Source organism: Narcine bancroftii, chromosome 7 (assembly GCF_036971445.1).
Source record: "Narcine bancroftii isolate sNarBan1 chromosome 7, sNarBan1.hap1, whole genome shotgun sequence".
Taxonomy (NCBI): domain Eukaryota; kingdom Metazoa; phylum Chordata; class Chondrichthyes; order Torpediniformes; family Narcinidae; genus Narcine; species Narcine bancroftii.
The window spans coordinates 175973541-175993137 of record NC_091475.1 but is presented as its reverse complement, the minus strand read 5'-3'; the positions used below and the strand labels follow the sequence as shown (position 1 = coordinate 175993137).

At 39.5% G+C, this 19597-nt stretch overlaps 1 protein-coding gene across 5 annotated transcripts in view; it reads left to right on the top strand.

Moving 5' to 3' along the window:
- LOC138739419 (mitochondrial intermediate peptidase-like) overlaps positions 1 to 19597 on the top strand; it is a 128229-nt gene that overhangs the window by 4425 nt on the left and 104207 nt on the right. For all 5 annotated transcript variants that reach the window (XR_011342228.1, XM_069891409.1, XM_069891410.1 and 2 more), the window contains exons 2-6: positions 3865 to 4038; positions 10492 to 10580; positions 13201 to 13287; positions 14464 to 14527; positions 18919 to 19101. Coding sequence is in view for 4 of the 5 variants with exons in the window: in XM_069891409.1 (XP_069747510.1) it covers positions 3865 to 4038; positions 10492 to 10580; positions 13201 to 13287; positions 14464 to 14527; positions 18919 to 19101 (597 nt within the window). In the remaining variant the exon portion in view is untranslated. The remainder of the gene's footprint in view (positions 1 to 3864; positions 4039 to 10491; positions 10581 to 13200; positions 13288 to 14463; positions 14528 to 18918; positions 19102 to 19597) is intronic.

Sequence of the window (19597 nt, the reverse complement as noted above, 5' to 3'; positions counted from 1 at the left end):
ATGGAATGAATGGCTTTGTGGCCAAGTTTACAGACGATACAAAGGTGGGTGGAAGAGCAGGTAGTATTGAGGAAACTGGGAGGCTACTGAAGGTCTTGGACAGAATGGGAGAATGGTCAGATAAGTGGCAAATGAAATATAATGTTGGACAGTGTATGTCCTTAACTTCAGCAAGCAGACTATTTTCTAAATGAAGAGAAAATGTAAAATACCAAGATGCAAAGGGACCTGGTAGTCCTTGTGCAGGTTAGTAAATTTGCATGTTGAGTCGATGGTGAAAAAGACAAATGCAATGCTGGTATATTTTTGAAGGGGAATAGAATACCCAGTATAATAGCAGGGATGCTTGCCAGGTTTCCAATGTGGTACCAAACCTGTGCAAACTCTTGTGGAAGTAGAGGCACTGACATGTTTTCTTTACCATGCCATTTGTGTGTTGGGTCCAGGACATGCACAGTGAATGTAAAGGCTGTGGAGAGTGTTGTAGAATAGGGAGACCTAGGGGTTCAGGTGCACAGTTACTTGAATGTGGCGATTCGGGTGGACAGGGTGGTGAAGAAGGCTTTTGTCATGCTGGCCTTCAGTAGGTGGGATATAGAGTACAAAAGTTGGGAACTCATGATTTAACTGCATACAGTGTTACGAAAATAACATCTGGAGTCTATGAGGAGGTGTCAATAAATTTGAAATGGTGCAGAAGATTGGAGGGGTTGTGTTATAGGGAAAAGTAAAAACAAGTGGGACATTATTCCCCAGAGTGAAGGAGGCTGGGGTGATTTTTTTTTTTTAATTGAAGCATTTTTCAAAATCCTGAGGGGTATGGCTCAGTCTTTTTCCCAGGGTAGACAATTCTAGAACTGGAGGGCATAGGTTTAAGGTAAGAGGGACCTAACAACCATTTTTACATTCAGAGGGTGATTCTTATCTGAAATGATAGAGGAAATTATAGAAGTGGGTACAATTTCAACATACAAAAGACATTTTGAAGTTTTGTGGAGAGGGCAGGATTAGAAGGACATGAGAGTACAGGCAAGTGGGACTAGCCCAGAGTACCAACTTGGTCCAAAGGGCATGATTCTGACTGATTGGCCTGGATGTTGTAAATAGGAAGGACTTAATTACCTTGGGGAACATTAATTGATAAAAGGATTGAGTAAGAGATGATGAAAAATGTCTATACTGGATGGTGATTAAGGACCTACTGCTTGGAAATGTGAGAGAGGCAAAATCCTTGTTACTTTTTATTTTTAAAACATGCCTAGATGTACGTTTAGAGTTTAAATCCCTGGTAGAGCTTTGGATCAAAGGTGAGGAGAGATGAGCTTTGGTAGCTCCTTTTACGACTTGAACAGACATGATGGATTGAATGTCCTCGTGTTATACATTTACTATTTTTTAACAAGAGATGTTTATGTACAATCTTGGCTGGAATTTTGATGCATTCCAGAGGAAGTTCTGCATTTGTTTGCCAATGTAGTTATTAGAATCAGAAACCCCAAATCTGGATTGATGTTAAAGTTCACACAGTAATCAAAGGAATTTGTGTCATTTTTCCTGAAGGCCTGACAAACATACTTGTTCAATCAGTATTAACAGATTGTTGTTTACAGATTTTTTCTGTAAAATTCACTGAATGTTTAGAATGTTTGTAGCTGCATTTTAGTCCGATATGTGGTGAAACATTGAAAGCAACCAAGATATTAAATGTTATTTCCATACATTTTCTTTCCATGCTTGGCTTTCATGGGAACATGAAGTTGTAATAATTCCATTCCACAGTTAAACATGCAGTCTCAAATTTTATTGAGTGAAGTCTACTGCAACTATTTGCTGCCTAGATCCCTATTCTAGCAAACTTGCCTCTCAGTATCAAGAAGGCCCATCTCTCTGGCATAAAGAACCCTCGGCTGATCAGTGAAGCCTTGAAAGCCAATGGGAGTTCAAGCATTTGGGTGGCAAGCTTTGGTGGCCAGGGAACGGCCTCCTGGAGCTGTCAAAGCCCTGACCCTAATTTTGGCAGGTACTTTTAAAACTGAGACCTGGTGTGATGGCACCCATTGAATTGTTTGTCACATGTTTTTCTGAGATAGAGGAAAAACTTGTTCCAGGCAAGTCAACCCATATTCAAGCACAGCAGTAAATAATAAATCAAACATGCACCGTGTAAATTTAAATTTAGACATGCAGCACAGTAACAGGCCCTTTTGGCCCACAAGCCCAAGCCACAAAATTACACTCAATTGACCTACATCCTGGTATGTTTTGAACAGTTGGAGAAAATCTGAGCATCTGGAGGAAACTCAAGCAGACATGGGGAGAGCATAAAAACTCTTTGCAGACAGTTTTAGATTTGAACCCTAGTCGCTACCACTGTAATGGTGTTGCACTAACTGTGCTGTGTAGTAGTTGGTCAGGAGTGGAGGGTGCAGTGGTACAAAGACAAAATGTAGGGTATATAAAAAAAGTAGAGTTAAACAGTGCAAGGGAATCAACTAAATGAGAGATCTAGTTAAAAGTCTGATAACAGGAGGAAATAAATTATCCTTGAATCTTGAGGTTTGAGCTTTCAAGTCCATGTATATATATTCTGCCTTATAGAAAGGGGGAGAATAGTGTGTGACTGAGGTGGGCTGGGTCTCTTAATATGTTGACAGCTTTTCTGAGATGGTGAGAGTTGTAGTTAGAACTCAATGAAATGCTGGAGGAACTCAGCCAGTCTTTTCAGCATCTTTAGGAGATAAAAAATATATTGCTGACATTTCAAGGAAAAGCCAAAATAAGCCAGAAGCAGAAAGTCTCAAAAAGTTTCCAAACAATGCCAACTAGGGGAGGAATCCAGACCAACAAAAGACGTTAATTGGATATGGAAAGGAAGGAGGTAAGAATTTATCATGTTTGTTGTACATAGGTTTTATAAGAGGAGTAGTTGGTTTGCGTGACGCCCTGAGCTGTGAGCACAACTCTGCAGTTGTGAAGCAAGCTTTTGTAATGTTAAATTCATAGTCTGACTTTATGTACATATATGTACATTCATTCGTATGAATGGTAAAGCTCATTTCCTTTCTCTTTCCACTTGTAGTAATTGTTATTATTAGTCTTGTGATTTTGATGCCATTCATTATAATACTATCATGGTTTCAGAGCCAAAATCACGAGGCAGAGAAACTACTTCTTCCCACAGGCGGAAAGGCTGCTGAGGGACTGAATGCACTGCTCATATTAACTCTCAGGGACTACTATTTATTAAACAATGTTTATTTATTTTTGTATATGTATCTAGGTACTGCATATGCATTGTTTGTATGTATGTGTCATGTCTGGTTGTCTGTTGGAGAACAATTTTTATCGGGTTGTACTTGTACAATTGGATGATAATGAACTTGTATTTTCTGACAGATCGATGCTTCTAACAATTGAATTGGTTCATTACTAGGTGATAATGGATATAAGATGATGGTGCAGCAATTCTGTTTGTCAAGCCTACTTTAACATTCAGTCAGATCATGAATGATTTGAAACTTTGCTTGATTTCCTGTAATCCTTGATTTGAACATGCCACCCCCCCCCCCCCCCCCATTCTAGTCCAAAATATTGTATAGGCAATGATGTCTCAGGTAGAGAAATCCATATATTCTCATTCTTTCATAAAATTTCTCATTCAAATATTTTGTAGTATTTGATTTAGTAGTTGTTTGCTTGTTCTGCCTGCTGTTTTCCAGACCCTATTTTAAATGCTGCTGCGAACTTGATCTTTGCATGAGCTGCTTCTATAGTTCTTGAGGAATTTAATATTGCATTGTATCTCGTTTGAAAGAGTCAATTTTTCATGGTTATTTTTAAAGTATTGTACTTTTTTTTGTGAAGGGTCTTTTTGGTGTTCCCGAGCTGAGCTCTCCAGAAGGATTTCAGGTGGTTCAAGAAAATGCTTTGAAAGAAACTGAGCACTTAGTGGAGCAGGCTTGCATCACTCCTCCTGGTCCCCAGATTGTTCAAATCTTTGACCAACTTTCCGACTGTCTTTGCAGAGTTGCTGATTTGGTGAGTAGTGAGCACCTTTTATAGCTGATATTTTGGGTGATGTTCAACCTGGCACCACTTGCAGTTTAAATTAGTTTTGTTTGCCTTTGGATCAAATTCAATTTTGAGACACTGGAATTAAAATGGAGAAGTTGAATTTCTGGTGGAAAGCTGCACAATGGCCAAACTTTGCATCAAGGCATTCAAACTGCTCATTCTGAATTCCAAAAAGATCACTAGTTAAACTGCAGGAGGCAATATAGCAATTTGAGCTGTTTTGTAAAGTTCCATGGTTTTCTGTAAACTCATTTTGTTTTGATAATTAAAAGGCTGCTTAAATGAATGACTAAATAGAATAGAGAATGATTTTGGTAATTAGTGATAAGCTTGCATTGTTTTGCTACTCTGCAGATGTTGATTTGTGGAAAGGTAAGAAACTCTGTTCATAGTAAATCATTTTTACATCTTTATTCTGAAACTTTTTTCATGTTCCACTGTCATGATGTTTTGCCTTTACTTTACACTTATCTTTACTCCAATACAGATGTATGAAACAGATGTATTTTGTAGTCTTGCTACACTAGGGACCAGCTGGAAAGATGGGCAGAAAAATGGCAAATGAAATTTAATGCAGACAAGTGTGAGGTGTTACAGTTTGGAAAGACAAACCAAGATGGGACATGCATGGTAAATGGTAGGGCCCTGAGGAGTGTGGTACAACAGAGAAATTTGGGAATCATTCATTTAGGTGCCTTGCGGTTCAGTGTGGGAGACTATGTCTCTCTAGCTGCCATGATCTCTGACCATCCAAATTGTAGTTGTTCTCTCCCTGTTCTCCTTTCATGACTGTAGTGGATGTTGAGTTCAAGATTATAAAAGGGAAAAATATTTAAGTGGTTTCCCATTGCCTTCTTCAGTTGCAGTATCCATACTGGATGGGTTACCCTGGCCATTGATCAGCAGATTCATCTGCCCAGTGTTTTTAGTTTTACAACCATAAATTCTAATTTGTAGAATCTGCTTGTAGAAACCTTCCACCATCTGCTATCCATGGCTTCACATGACCCTACAAGCTAAACAGATGCCACACCCTACCCAAGTGTGACCTGTAGGCTATCAGACAGAAGAAGCGCCTTGCACCTCCTTTTGCAGAGCAATTGTGTAGCACCATCCCCGACAATCTAGGAATACAGATATATAATTCCCTGAAAGTGGTGTCACAGGTGGATAGGGTGGTAAAGAAAGCTTTTGGCATATTGGCCTTCTTAAACCCAAGTACAGGTACACAATCCTTTATCTGGATATTAAAGTCCAGAAAGCTCTAAAATCCCGCAAGTGGGGAGAGAGAGGGCAGTGCGAGTTGGGCGGGCAAGGGGGAGAGACGACAGCGTGACTTGGACAGGTGAAGGCGGGAGACTGGCAGTGCGATTTGGGTGGGCAAGAGACTAGCTGCACGAGTCGGGCGGGTGAGGGGGAGACTGACAGCACGAGTTGGGTGGGTGAAGGGGGGGGAAGACGGCAGCGCGACTGGAAGGGGTTGGGATGGATACAGCAGCACAATTCAGCTGGGCTTAAATCTGGCTTTCCGAAATCCGGAAAAATCCGAAATTCGGAACACACTGTCCTCCAAGGGTTCCGAATAAAGGACTGTGTACCTGTACATGCATACCCTGTATAATACGGTTAATGCATTCCAAGCAAGTTCAGTGCGATGGAAAACCGCACTGTTCAAACCATTATTACAATGCACTTTAATATAATATGTTCCAATCCTATAAAATAAGTGAACATCATTTATTTAAGAAAATATTTCTCTAATGTACATTTGCATCAATTGCCCACATGAGACTTTCACCAAAGTTGTACTAGTCCCACCAAGGGATAGTGCAGAGAGCCCGATCACAGCAGGGACAGCAATAATATTCAACGCAGCCACTTATTCCACAGCTCAGTGCCTATATTTCAAATACTTTCAACGAGTCTCGCAAAGAATTATGAAGTGGTTTAAATAGCAACAACAATAAAACTTTAACGTTGCAATTTTAAAACCGTGTTTTATCAAAACCCGTGCTTTTCAAAACTGTTATACAGGGTATGCCTGTATTGAGTATAGGAGTTGTGGTGTTATGGTAAAGATGTATGACATTGGCAAGGCCAAATTTGGAGTATTGTGTGCAGTTTTGGTTACTTAATTACAGGAAAGCTATCAATGATTGAAAGAGTGCAGAAAAGATGTACTAGGATGTTGCCTGGACTTGAGGACTGAGTTACAGGGAAAGGTTAAACATGTTGTGTCTTTATTCCCTGGAGCATAGAAGAAAGAATTTAATAGAGGTATTTAAAATTATGAGGGGGATAGACAGAGTAAATGTAGATCGGCTTTTTCCACTGAGGGTAGGTAAGATACAAACTGGAGGACATGGGTTAAGAGTGAAAGGGAAAAGTTTAGGAGGAACATGAGGGGTAATTTCTTCACACAGAGAATGGTGGGAGTGTGGATTGAGCTGCCTGCTGAAGTGGTGAATACGGGCTCATTTTTAAAATTTAAGAAGAATTTGAACAGTTACATGGTTGGGAAGGGTATGGAGGGCTATGGGCTGGTGAAGGTCAGTGGGACTAAGCAAAATAAAATGGTTTGGCACAGGCTTGAAGGGCCGAGGGGGCCCGTTTCTGTGCTGTAGTGTTCTATGTTGCTTTATTAAATATGTTAGCTAACTGATTTGAACTCTGCCACAGCAAGGTCTTGGCTTCTCTGGGGATGATTGGTGGGGTGAGTTGCCTCAATATTAGACCCTACTGCATGGAATCTCTGCCTTCACACTTAACATCCTCACCCACCACTCAACCCTTCCCAATCTTGGGTGTACGTTTGGAGACTGAGCTTTAAGATGCTCTCAACATGCCCACTGAAGTGCATGAAAGGATGGGCCTTGCACTAAATGGTTTGTCTATTGACATTGTTGGGCTCATTCAAAAGTCGGGATCCATGGGTTCCATGGATCCTTCACTGCATGGATTCCTATTGACTTACCTGTAGAGGGATGTAGTAGATGAAACTTGTTCTGCCTAGCTGTCGGGGACTTGTGGGGTTCCACAGGAATCTATCTGGGACTCTTGTTCTTTGTTATTTATAAATGACTTGGACCAACAAGTGGAGAGGTAAGTCAGTAAGTTTGTAGATGACATGAAGGTTTGGAGATGCTGTGGATAATGTAGAAGGATGTCATAGACTTCAACAGGGTATAGATAGGATGCAGAGTTGGGTAGAGAAGTGGCAGATGGAGTTCAATCTGGATAAGTGTGAAGTGGTGCATTTTAGAAGGTTGAACTTGGAGGTGGTATACATGGATGATGCCAGGATTCTTAACAGTGTGGAGGAACAGAGGGGCCTTGAGGCCCAGGTCCATAGATCCCTCAGGGTTGCTGTACAAGTTGATAGTGTGGTTAGAAGGTGAATGGTGTGCCTTCTATCACATCTCAATCAGGGGATTGAGGTCAAGATATGTGATTTAATGTTGCTGCTCTATAAAACTGCTTAGACTACACTGGAGTATTGTTTAGTTCTGGTAGCCTCATTACAGGAAGGATACAGAAGTTTTAGAGAGGGTGCAGAGGAGATTTACCAGGATGTTGCCTAGATTGGAGAACATGGCTTGTAAGGAAAGGTTGACCGAGCTACTTTTCTCTTTGGAGCAATGAAGGATGAGGGTGACTTAATAGATGAGATTATGAGATCATTGAATCCATACATCGATGCACACAAAGTCCCTGAGAAAGTGATAGAAGGAGTGGACCAGCTCACGGATATCCATTATCTTTCTTATTGCCCACTGTTTTTTCCTTCTGTGGAAGAGTCTGCAGTTTGCTCATTGGGTTCATTACCTACTTAGAACCAGTTAACAAATCAATCCTTGGGAAAGGCAGAAGAAGAATAAGTACAATGTGTTACCTATAACATTTTTCACATACCCATTGAGAAGGTTTTCTTTTGAAACCTTATTACTTTTTCTCAAAATAGCAATGATTGTTGCCTACTGTTTGGTCTTGAACTCCAGTGCCATCAACCAGAGATTTGATTTGTTATCATGCTCCTGATCTTGGAGTCTGAATGTATACAGCCATGCACTTTGTATTGTACAATATATACCTGTATTTCTTTTTTTAGAAAAAGAAATCTGCTTGGGCTGCATCAACTGTTTTGGAAACCTGGTGTATCTCTGGTTTTTATCTCACCTTCCCTCAGTGCAAAAAGCCTATCTACTTTTGCTAGTATTGCTGCAGCAAACAATCGCGCAGAGCTCAGTGTGGAGGAGCTGCCTGCAAAGATTGAGGCTGGCCAGGTTGGGAAATCATTGTTGTTGAAATATGGAACTCAGGGCTGGGAAGAGCTGTGCAGGAAAGCAAAGATGAAAAGTGTTTGACTTTGTTCTTGAACTTCATATTACTACCCTAATCATAAGCCCCTTTCACACTGGGATTTGAACCCAATAATGAACTGCTAATTTACCTGTTCACCTGCCAGTGTGAACGCTCCCGAACCGGTAGGGGAGGTGGGGAATGCAAATCGACCCGTGAATTAACTGCCTAAGGAGGTGGTATCATGGCTGATCCATTTTGAATCGCATACCAGGTTGCCCAAAGTGAACGGGACACTTGGTACGCCGGGTCCAATTAGTGATGTGTTCATGACGTTTTTGTGTGCATGCAGGAACGTGAAGGAAACAAAAGATATTTTTCCAAATAACAACATTGATATAAAAAGGTATTCAATTCACAAAATTCGCAATCTTGATCAATGTATTATGATCTTGTAATTAAACAAAAATATTTATGTTTAATTAAAACATAATTAAGCATTACATACAGCACAGTATGAGTCCTTCAGCCCATGATGTTGTGCCTACCTATATAAACCTACTCCAGTAACAGAAAATTGTAGTGGGAATAAAACACACACAAATAAGAGCGTGGGAAAATACATGCACAATTTAATTACACAACTGAGTTGAAGTATAGTTTTAGCTTGGAGCAAGAATGCCCCCAACTAATTCATCATCTTTATTGTTTATTTTCTTTAATGATTTTTTATCTGGTCCAGTATTCTCCTGCTGTTGGGTGTTTGGGGTGTGTGTGTGTTGGGGGTGTGTATGGGCGGGAACTTCCTGTATGTTTCTCAGTGGTGAATTTCTGTACTGGGGTAATTTTTTGTATACAATTGAACTTTTTTTAAAAAACCTGTTTGGTTGCAGCAAGTAAGAATTGTGGGTGGGTGGGTGTGTGTGTGTGCAGAGTAAAACATGAAAATCTGTAGACTCTGTGGTTGAAGTAAAAACACAATGCTGGAGAAATTCAGGAGGTCAAACAATGTCCTTTATATAGCAAAGGTAAAATTACATCACTGACATTTCGGGCTTGAGCACCTTATGCTTTTACTGTGCCTTGTGTTTTTACTGTATGTATGACAAATTCATTATCTAGGTGTTGCTATTTCCTGCAATGGTACACACTTATCTGGTCAAAGTGTTTCTGGAACCCCATATCAGAGTGCTGAATGGTTGCTCTGCTTGCCTCTTTTAGTCTATTGCCTCCTCTCACAGGCAATGTTTCCATCCTGAGCTCTGGCAATTCTTCTCTGCAGGAGTGCTAGCAGGGAGATCAGGGGTTTGTGCCATGTTTCTGGCACACAAACCATGTCAGTGGCACAAAAGTGCTGGAGAAACTGTTAGTTCCTTGTGTAATCAAAGTTTCATGCCTGAGTCTTTCATCAAGATATGAGCAAAAAGCAGGCATGTGCCTGAATAAAATGGTGGGGAAAGGAGCACAGACAAGGTTCATAGGTAGATCTGGGTGACAGGGCAGAAGAGAACATGGCTGGAAAATGATATGGGGGAAGGGATAGCTTCTGAATGGGGGGGTGGGGAGGGGGTTGGGAGCTGGAGGAAAGGAGGCAGAGGAATAGGGAAAGAGAGGGACAGGGGAAGGGTTTCACCTAACCTAACCCTCTTTTTTTAGCACTGGTTCTATTTGTGCTCTTGTTCCTGAGAGCACATTCTGATGCCAAGCAGGTGACTAGTGCTTTGTTCTCATCGATGAATTTATTTTGTACATGCCTTGGTAAAGTTTTCTTTGATTTTTTTTTTTGTATTTTCTTTTTGTATTTTTGTTTTTTTTTGTATTTTCTCTTTTTTTGTATTTTTTTTTGTATTTTCTCTTTTTTTACGTTACGTAATGCTTTTTCCTCTTTTGAAGCTCGATTGATTTTGGCTTTTGAATAATTGTTCTCCAGCACCAGTTAGTTTGTTGGGAAGTGGAATATGCCGACACCTGCATTTGTGATGCATTTACATCTAAAAGATGTATGCTGGTCCAATGTTTTTGTTCTTGGGAATCAAGGATTATGCACTTGTATAAAATGTGTTTCTGGCTATAGATAAAATATGATTTTGCCACTGATTACTCTATTTTTCTTACTAGGCAGATTTTATTAAAGTAGCACATCCAGATCCTTTGTTTCGTGAAGCTGCAGAGATGTCCTGTCTGACTGTCGGCACAATGGTGGAAAAGTACGTTTTCAGAAGTGACAGTCCCAGAATTGTTTGTGCAATCTAGTCTACTTCTTATAAATTAACCCTTTATTTGAGTCAGCAATCAAAAGTGGGGAATGTTTTTATCTAATTCATATTAGACCATTAATAAATAAGTTTCCATTCATGAAATGTAGGATTATTTAACAGATGCCATTCACAAGTACTTGCAACTTTTCCCTTGCCTCTTGTCTAATTAGAGATTAATTGCCATGGGCAGTCAACTGTTTAAATGGTTCCTACTGCTTTCAAGCTGGTAATTGCACAACCTTTTAAAAATAATACTTATTAAAAGCACACCATTTCAAAATTTACCATCTATCGCCCCTAATCTAATTTTCAGACCCATTAATGTACCATTCACTTGAATTCCGGATTCTCTACACTCCTGCTAAACAGTGTATACCATCCTTCTGAAGTCCTGGCAAGGTTGATGCTGCTGCTATCTGGTGTCTACTTCCACATTATTGCTGGTGGCAGGAGCTTATTTCTGGTGCTGCCTCTGGAGAACCATGAAGAAATCACCCACTGACAAATTATACTTTTTTCAAATGCCCTCTTTTTTTAAAAAAAAATGAAAGTCTCCTTCCCCTTGTGAATTTCCTTATAAACATGAAGTTGCATGCTAAAGTCAAATGGTGCAGGTCTTTCATGCAGCTTAACAAAGGAATTTTTAGTAAAGATGAACAAAAAACAAGCCAATAAGTTTAAGATTCATTGTAGAAAATGAGAAAAAAATTGCTACACTGTCATTTTTGGCTCCCTTCGGTCTTCGCCCAATCTCCCCTCTACTCTATTACTAGTTTAAACCATCTTGAGTAACAAACTCCTTCCTTGAACCCTTCTCAGAAGCAATTCCAAATATCTAAAACCCTGCACCAGCTCCTTAGACACACATTTAGCTGTTTTATCTTCCTATTTGCCTTAGAAACATAGAAAAAAAAGGTGCAGGAGTAGGCCATTTGGCCCTTCAAGTCTACACTGCCATTCAATATGATCATGGCTGATCAGTACCCGATTCCTGCCTTCACCCCATGCCCCTTGATCCCCTGAGCCACAAGAGCCAAATTTAACCTACTCTTAAATATTGACAAGAAACTGGCCTCAACTACTTACTGTGGCAAAGAATTCAACAGATTTACCACCCTCTGAGAGAAGAATTTTTTCCTCATCTCAGTCCTAAAAAACTTGCCCCTTATCCTTAAATTGTGACCCCTGGTTCTGGTTTTTCCTCGCATTGGAAGCAACCTACCTGCATCTAGTCTGCCTAAACCCTTAAGAATTTTAGATGTTTCTATAAGATCCCCCCTCAATCTTCTAAATTCCAGAGAATACAAGTTTAGTCTATCCAACCTTTCTTCATATGCCTTGTATCCTTTCAGTGATTGTTCAAGGAATGCAGATCCCTTTGTTTGTCAACATTGCCCAGACTATTGCCTTTCTGTTTCTTGTTCAAAGTGGATACTATTACATTGGATCTGTAATGTATTTGGCCACTTACTCAACTTCTCTGAAACATCTAGAAAACTTTGCATCCTCACCACAACTCTCAACCTAGTCTATGACAGTAAATTTAAAAATATTAGATTTGATTCCTTGATTCACGTATCTTTGCTATCTATTGTGAACAGCTGGGGCTGAACACGCCCCAGAAGTATCCTACTAATTACTCCCTGTCATCATGAAAAATATGCATTTATTCCTGTGTCAAACAATTTGCAATGGATGTCAAAAAGTTGTTTCCATACTATGTGCTTTAACTTTGCACACTAGAATCTTGGGTAATCTGATGATCCAAATATTTCACAAGAACATGGGAACAAGAGTAGTCCCCTCAAGATTGTTCTGGCAGTCAATATGATCATGTTGATTTAACCCAGCCATCAGCTTTCTTTCTATGCCAGGTCCTTTATGCCTTCATCTTCTGATCTTCTAAAAATGTATCTCCCTCCACTTTAAATCGTTCTAATAAATAATCTACCAGATCTCTCTAGGGCAGAGAATTCCAGGGATTCCTTACTCTTGTGTGAAGAAGTGTCTTTATGCTTTGATCTTAAATTACTGGCATCTACCTGACCTTGCAAGCACACTGTTGGTAATTCTCTCTCCAACTTGCTCCCTATGCAATGGAGGGATGTTTTGTAGAATGGCTCAGATTGAGTATGAAGCTTAGAGCCTGGTGCACTGTGGAATATTGGATCCCATTCCATGAACTAAATTTTGCTTGTAATAAGCGTTATCCAAACCAGCAGTAAAGTTTATATTTTTGCTTTTGTTGATCATTTGAATATTTTAAATGTTTAGATCAGGCCACCATGTTCATTAAATAACAAAAAAATTGCATTAAGGTTCTATCAAATGTTGACCATTCAGTGAGATGAGTCTTTCAGTGATTGTGGGATGTTTCATAATTGAGTTGCTGAAATGTGTTATTGGCAAAGTTCAGTGGACCATTCATGTAGTAGCCAGTTGTCAACTCAGAACAAGATGCAATGTGTGAAAGGAGAAATATTAAATATTTTGCCAATTCAAGTTTAATATATTGCCATTGTAATTAAATTTCCCACAGTGTGATTTAAAGCTGTTTCTCCCTTCTTAGATTGAACACTAATATTGAACTTTGTACAAGTTTGAAAAACTTATTGAATGATAAAGAAGCCATGGATTCACTGGATCCAGATACAAGGTATTATCATGATTTGTTTCCTATTTTTCCCTTTCACATTCTGAGAAAATTGGCAGCATGGCTATAAGCATAGCAGCTAGCTCAACATTGTTACAGTACCAGTGACCTACGTTCAAAATTTGCCACTCTCTGTCATGAGCTTGAAAGTTCTCCCCGTGACTGAGTGGGTTTCTTCTGGGTGCTCTAGTTTCCTCCCATGTTCCAAAGACTTGTGATGTTATTTAGTTTGTTGATCACTAGGTATAATTGGACAGCACAGGTTTGAGGGCTCGAAGTGACTGTTGCTGTGCTGTTTACTTTTTTTAAAAAACAATCTGGTTTCTAAAAGTATGTATTGAAAACCCTGCTTTGTGTAGACTACACTGGAACAATGTATTTGGTGTCTTTTTGGCACTTGAATGCCTCAACTTTACATTGCCTATGATATAGAATATATTAAATGGTAGCTAATTTTTAAAATACTGTATCCAAAATTCAATGCATCTGTTAATAACCTGCATTTATTATTATAGTAAAATATTATTTTGGACTAATTGGCAAAACAGCAGACAACATAGAAATTATTGCAGAATATGCTGGTGCTCTGATTTCAGAGAATTTTGTGTAAATATCCAAACCTGTGTTAAGATGCTTGGGGAAAAAATCCAAAGGAATGTTTCTGCCTAACAACTGTCAATAATGTACAGTTCTGAGCTATGTAAGTGTGTCAAAATGGAACCATTGTTTTGTACTGCTAAAGTCCAGTCCTGAATTTGGGTGCTGGCTGAGTGGCATTCACAAGTTCTTCCATGATCATGTGGGTTTCCCTGGGTGTTTTGGTTTCCACACACATTCAAAAAATGTGCAGATTGGTAAGTTAATTGGGCATTGAACCTTGTTCTTAAATATAGAGATGAGTTGTAGGAATTGGTGTGAATGTGGGGACAATAAACAGAGTTGATGAGATGGTTGGTTGCCTTGGACTGAAGAGCATCTAACTCACTGAAAGGCATTGCATTCCCTCTAACCACATGTGTGCTTTCAACAGAATCCAAGGATTTTAATACAGTTTTGAATTTGATATTTACAAATAGTTTTTAACAGATTTAAAATATTCAGTTTTGATTCAATGAAAGAGTTTTTCATGTTTGGATTTATTAGAAAAAATGTCATCAAAGATGTTTCTTCATATTGCAGAAGAGTGGCAGAGCTTTTTATGTTTGATTTCGAGATCAGTGGCATTCATCTCAGTGAGGAAAAGGTAATGGATTTAACAGTTATCAATGCTTCATTTGTGCACTACAGCTGCATTTGCACACGAGATGTAAATATTTTCAACACTATCTCTGATTTAAAGTTGATTATATCACAAACCTAGGACCCCTTTATCCTTGCTTGATCAGCAAGTTGATCACTGAAGTGAGATCACTGTTAGGTGGAGAAATGCACTTTCTGCTTGTTTCCATGAATTTACCACAGACTTCAAAGACTTAATGGCCAGAAATTTGCTTCTTTAAAAATGCAGTATTGGCCACAGGCTGGGATACTAGTAAGCCTCCATTTTGAACATGGACATGGGATGTATTGCTGCATCAAACTCCCAATGATGTTTATGTGTGTGTGTGTGTGTGTGTGTGTATATATAAATAGATAGATTGCAAGATTGCTAGATTGATTGATTGATGTGTGTGCGTGTATTTTTATGTCTGTGCGTGCGTGCGCCCGCGTGTATATAATGTGCGCCCGCGTGTATGTAATGTGCGCCCGCGTGTATGTAATGTGCGCCCGCGTGTATGTAATGTGCGCCCGCGTGTATGTAATGTGCGCCCGCGTGTATGTAATGTGCGCCCGCGTGTATGTAATGTGCGCCCGCGTGTATGTAATGTGCGCCCGCGTGTATGTAATGTGCGCCCGCGTGTATGTAATGTGCGCCCGCGTGTATGTAATGTGCGCCCGCCCGCGTGTATGTAATGTGCGCCCGCCCGCGTGTATGTAATGTGCGCCCGCCCGCGTGTATGTAATGTGCGCCCGCCCGCGTGTATGTAATGTGCGCCCGCCCGCGTGTATGTAATGTGCGCCCGCCCGCGTGTATGTAATGTGCGCCCGCCCGCGTGTATGTAATGTGCGCCCGCCCGCGTGTATGTAATGTGCGCCCGCCCGCGTGTATGTAATGTGCGCCCGCCCGCGTGTATGTAATGTGCGCCCGCCCGCGTGTATGTAATGTGCGCCCGCCCGCGTGTATGTAATGTGCGCCCGCCCGCGTGTATGTAATGTGCGCCCGCCCGCGTGTATGTAATGTGCGCCCGCCCGCGTGTATGTAATGTGCGCCCGCCCGCGTGTATGTAATGTGCGCCCGCCCGCGTGTATGTAATGTGCGCCCGCCCGCGTGTATGTAATGTGCGCCCGCATTATTATAATATATATATATATGTGCGCGTGTGTGTGGTGCTCCATGAATTTATATCTGTCCTGCATTAGTTTTTGATGCATGCTTTCAGATCCCAATGCCATTTTGTAAATGGTTTGGGTTTTAATCCACAGATTATTCATTCCCTTTATGATTATGCTTTTAATTGGATATAGCTACTCATTCCTTCATCATAATGAAGACCCCTTTGTCTTCTGAAATTACTTCCAATACAAACCTAACATTTGGATCTTTTTTACTCCTAATGATGTCCCCTTAACCCTGGCACTGGGCTGACAACAAAACCTATGGAATGCAGGCTCAGGAGAATTGGATCTACTCCTGTTAAATTTCACCACATCTTTCCCCTGTACCATTTTGGTCTGAAAAAAATTGAAGTGCTACTTGTGTCCTTTATTGGGGGTTTGAACATGAACTGTCCATCCAAAGGGCAAAATTGCATCATCTGAGTCAAGGCAACATCCATATTTTGCTGACATTTTGTTTAAAAACTGTAAGATGAATGACAAATTAAACTGTTTTCTAATTTGGCAGGGTGCTAGAAAAACTACAGGTATGCGCTACTTAAATGTTTATGATACATTCTGTGAAATTGGACGTTACGCGATGTGGACGTTGTGCAAACACCATATTTCTGTATATACTTGGCAAAACTATATTGGATACTGAACTTGTGCCAATTAAACTCTTCAATTTTTTTTCACTTTTTAAACTTTTATGTAAATACATTCTTAGCCTGTATTACACACAATTTAACAAAGAGGATCAGAATCATCCACATCACTCTTCTCAATTTCCTCATCGTGTTCCAGTGGAAGAGTTTCAGGTCAAAGAACCTCCATTGTTGAACTATCACCTGTAATACCTGAAGGTCCTGGCAGATGGTCTTCTTGGGGAAATGTTTTTTTTCAGGAATATGTCCAGTGTTGTTTACTGAGTTTCCTTTTTATTTTCTTCATAAATTTCTTTATATGCAGAAAACACTGCATGAGCATTTCTCTCGATCAGTGAAAACCATTTAGTGTTTGGATCCATCTCTTCAGCAAACTGTTAAAGTCTGCAAAGGATTTGGCTAACCCTTTAACAGTTAACTTCTTCTGCACCTATTCTTCTCTTTCTGTCATATTGAATTAATTGTTCTAGAAGATTGTTCTGCTTTTAATCACCAAGCTAAGACTTTATATGAACATTCCCCTAGTTCATATTATTTCTGCTTAGACCATAATATCATTTTCTCCTTTTAATATGTTAGCATTGTATTATATTGTAATTTTTTTTATTAACTAAACTTCTATATTTACTCTCAGAAGATTATTTTTGAATTTCCTTTTCCAGTGATGTTATTTCCTTTTCCCATTTATCTATATCCTTCATATATAACTTTTTAAGTTTTGAAGAGTAAATTATAATTTTTCCTCTTAAATAAGATTTCAACGCATCCCAAATTATAAACATATCTTCTGTTGAATGTAAATTGGTATCACAGAACAATTGTATATGTTGTCTTATTTTTTTTTTAAAATCAAAAAATCTGGCCTTTTCAATAATATAGAATTTAATCTCCACTATAGACTGAGTGTTGTTTTTCAATGAATACCAATTCAATCAACAGTGGAGAATGATCAGATAATATTCTTGTTTTATAATCAACATGCAGAACTCTTGATTGATTTTGAGCAGAAAGCAAGAAAAAGTCAATTCTAGAAAATGTGTCAAATCTACTAGAATAAAAAGAATAATCCCTATCCTTGGGATGCATCCTTCTCTATATATCAATTAAATTAAACTTTCATTAAGGATAACAATATTTTAGTCACCTTTGACTTTGATCTATCCAACAAAGGTTCCAAACAAAAATTGAAATCACCACCCACTAAAACCTTTATTAAATTCAAAAAAAGTATCTTGTATAAATTTTTGATCATCTGTATTGTTCATAAAGATTTTATAAAGTTCACTCCTCAGATAAAATAGATGCAATTAAAATTTTGAAACTAAGTTGATCAAATTACAGTCTTCCTTCCATTCTTTTTAATAAGTTAACTGCACTGGTGCCTGACATGGGCTCAACAAAAATTTCCACCTTGAGAACTTGATGAGGAGCTTTCAGGGTAGATTTCCTGAGGTCAGCATCCTTCTAAGTGGAAAGATGCATTTCAGTCCATGCTTAAGACTGTCCTAGATATTGGTTTTATTTTCTGGTAGGAGAAAGTGGTTCTTAGAAGATCTGCTCAATTGTTGTAACCCCAAAACAATTCTTCTATCAACTAAACCATGCTGTAATTTAGGAAAGTTTTTTTGGTGAAGTAAGATCCACACATTGAAGCAAAAAATGGTGGTGCTGCTGGAGAGCAGAGACACAACCCTCCTCTGGGATCCTACTGCTCCTGTAATGCTGATGGCGTAGTACAGGCTTCAAACAACCTATTAAAGGGGCTGATGGTGATTTTTAAACTACAAAGGTCTGTGCCTAACTTGGTGGCACCAATTCTTTGCAGCAGTCCCCGAGGGATTGTGAACTCCAGGGAAATAGCAGACCAGCACATAGGACCGGAACAGGAGAGCAATGCCCTACACCCACCCCCCCCCCCCCCACCCCACCACTACAAACCATGAAGCCTGGGAAGCCGCTCTTCAGGGAAGACCATATGTGTGGATCAGCAAGGTGCTCAGTTGCTGAATGACCCACGCTGGTTCTTCAGCTAGTGGCTGAAGAACTCAAACTAGGCTGCAGGCTGCTAGTATTTGGAGACTGGTGGCTGAAGGACTCTCAGCAGGCTGCTGGAGACTGGCTTGTAGGAACCAGGTATTGGGACCAGGTTTTTTTTCAGAGGGTGCCAAGGGCAAGAAATGCTCCCGATGACCTCTGGTGCTGAATGCTCCCTGACTGTATCATAAGTTCAGATCTGGAAGACTGAGTTTGCTGATGGATTGAACAGGAGATGGTACAGCTGCAGAGGGTGCTTTAGATGAATATGTGGACACTCAGTATCTCTGAAGGGATTTTTGTTGCTTCTCTTTCTGTTGGGGGTGATAGTGGTGCTTTGTTTACCTTTACAGCGGGCAAAAATTTAATAGTGTGCCTTCATTAAATTCTGAATACGCACATGTAATATTAATCCTTTTTGGTCTGTAAATTGCCTTAAAACTTCATGCTTGTCTTTCTCTATTTGTTTCCTACATTTCAACTATAATTGAATATTTTGTATTTTTTCTCCTTGTAGCGCAAAAAAGTGGTAAACCTTAATGTTCAGATGTTGGACTTGAACAATGGTTTTCTACTTGGCACTCATCTTCCTAACAAGATAGACAAGAAAGTTATTCCAGAACACATTTGTCACCATTTCTCAATACAAAAAGATTATATTCATGTTAATGGACTTCATGCAGATGCACCTGATGATTTGGTAGGTTAAATTTATTAGGCAATATTGAACGTGAATTCCTTTTTTTTTGGTTATGATATTTGATGTTTATCTTCTGTATGTTTAAAACATTAGTTCTACCATTGGATCAAGTCCAACAGGAATTGGAAGTTTTTGTCTACTGATGGAATTTTGGCCTTTTATTGCTTGCATTCTTGCCTTACAACTACTTTTCTAATATAGTGCCTGAACACTATATTAGAAATTATTTCTCCCCTGTGGTCATTCAGGCCGAGAACAAATCCCCAACGGGTCTACCAAGCTGCTCTTGTTTTGAACTACTGTACTTGATTTTTCTGCTTGTAACTCAATACTTTGTAATTGTGCTCTTGGTTTACATTGTACAGTAGTATGAATATTAAGAGTTGACTTGCACCAAGTTCCCTTTGCTGTACTTGGTATAATGTGACAGACTTGAACTATAAATTGGTAATATTATTGGATAATTGAAGATGGACAGCTTCATCATAGCCAGAGA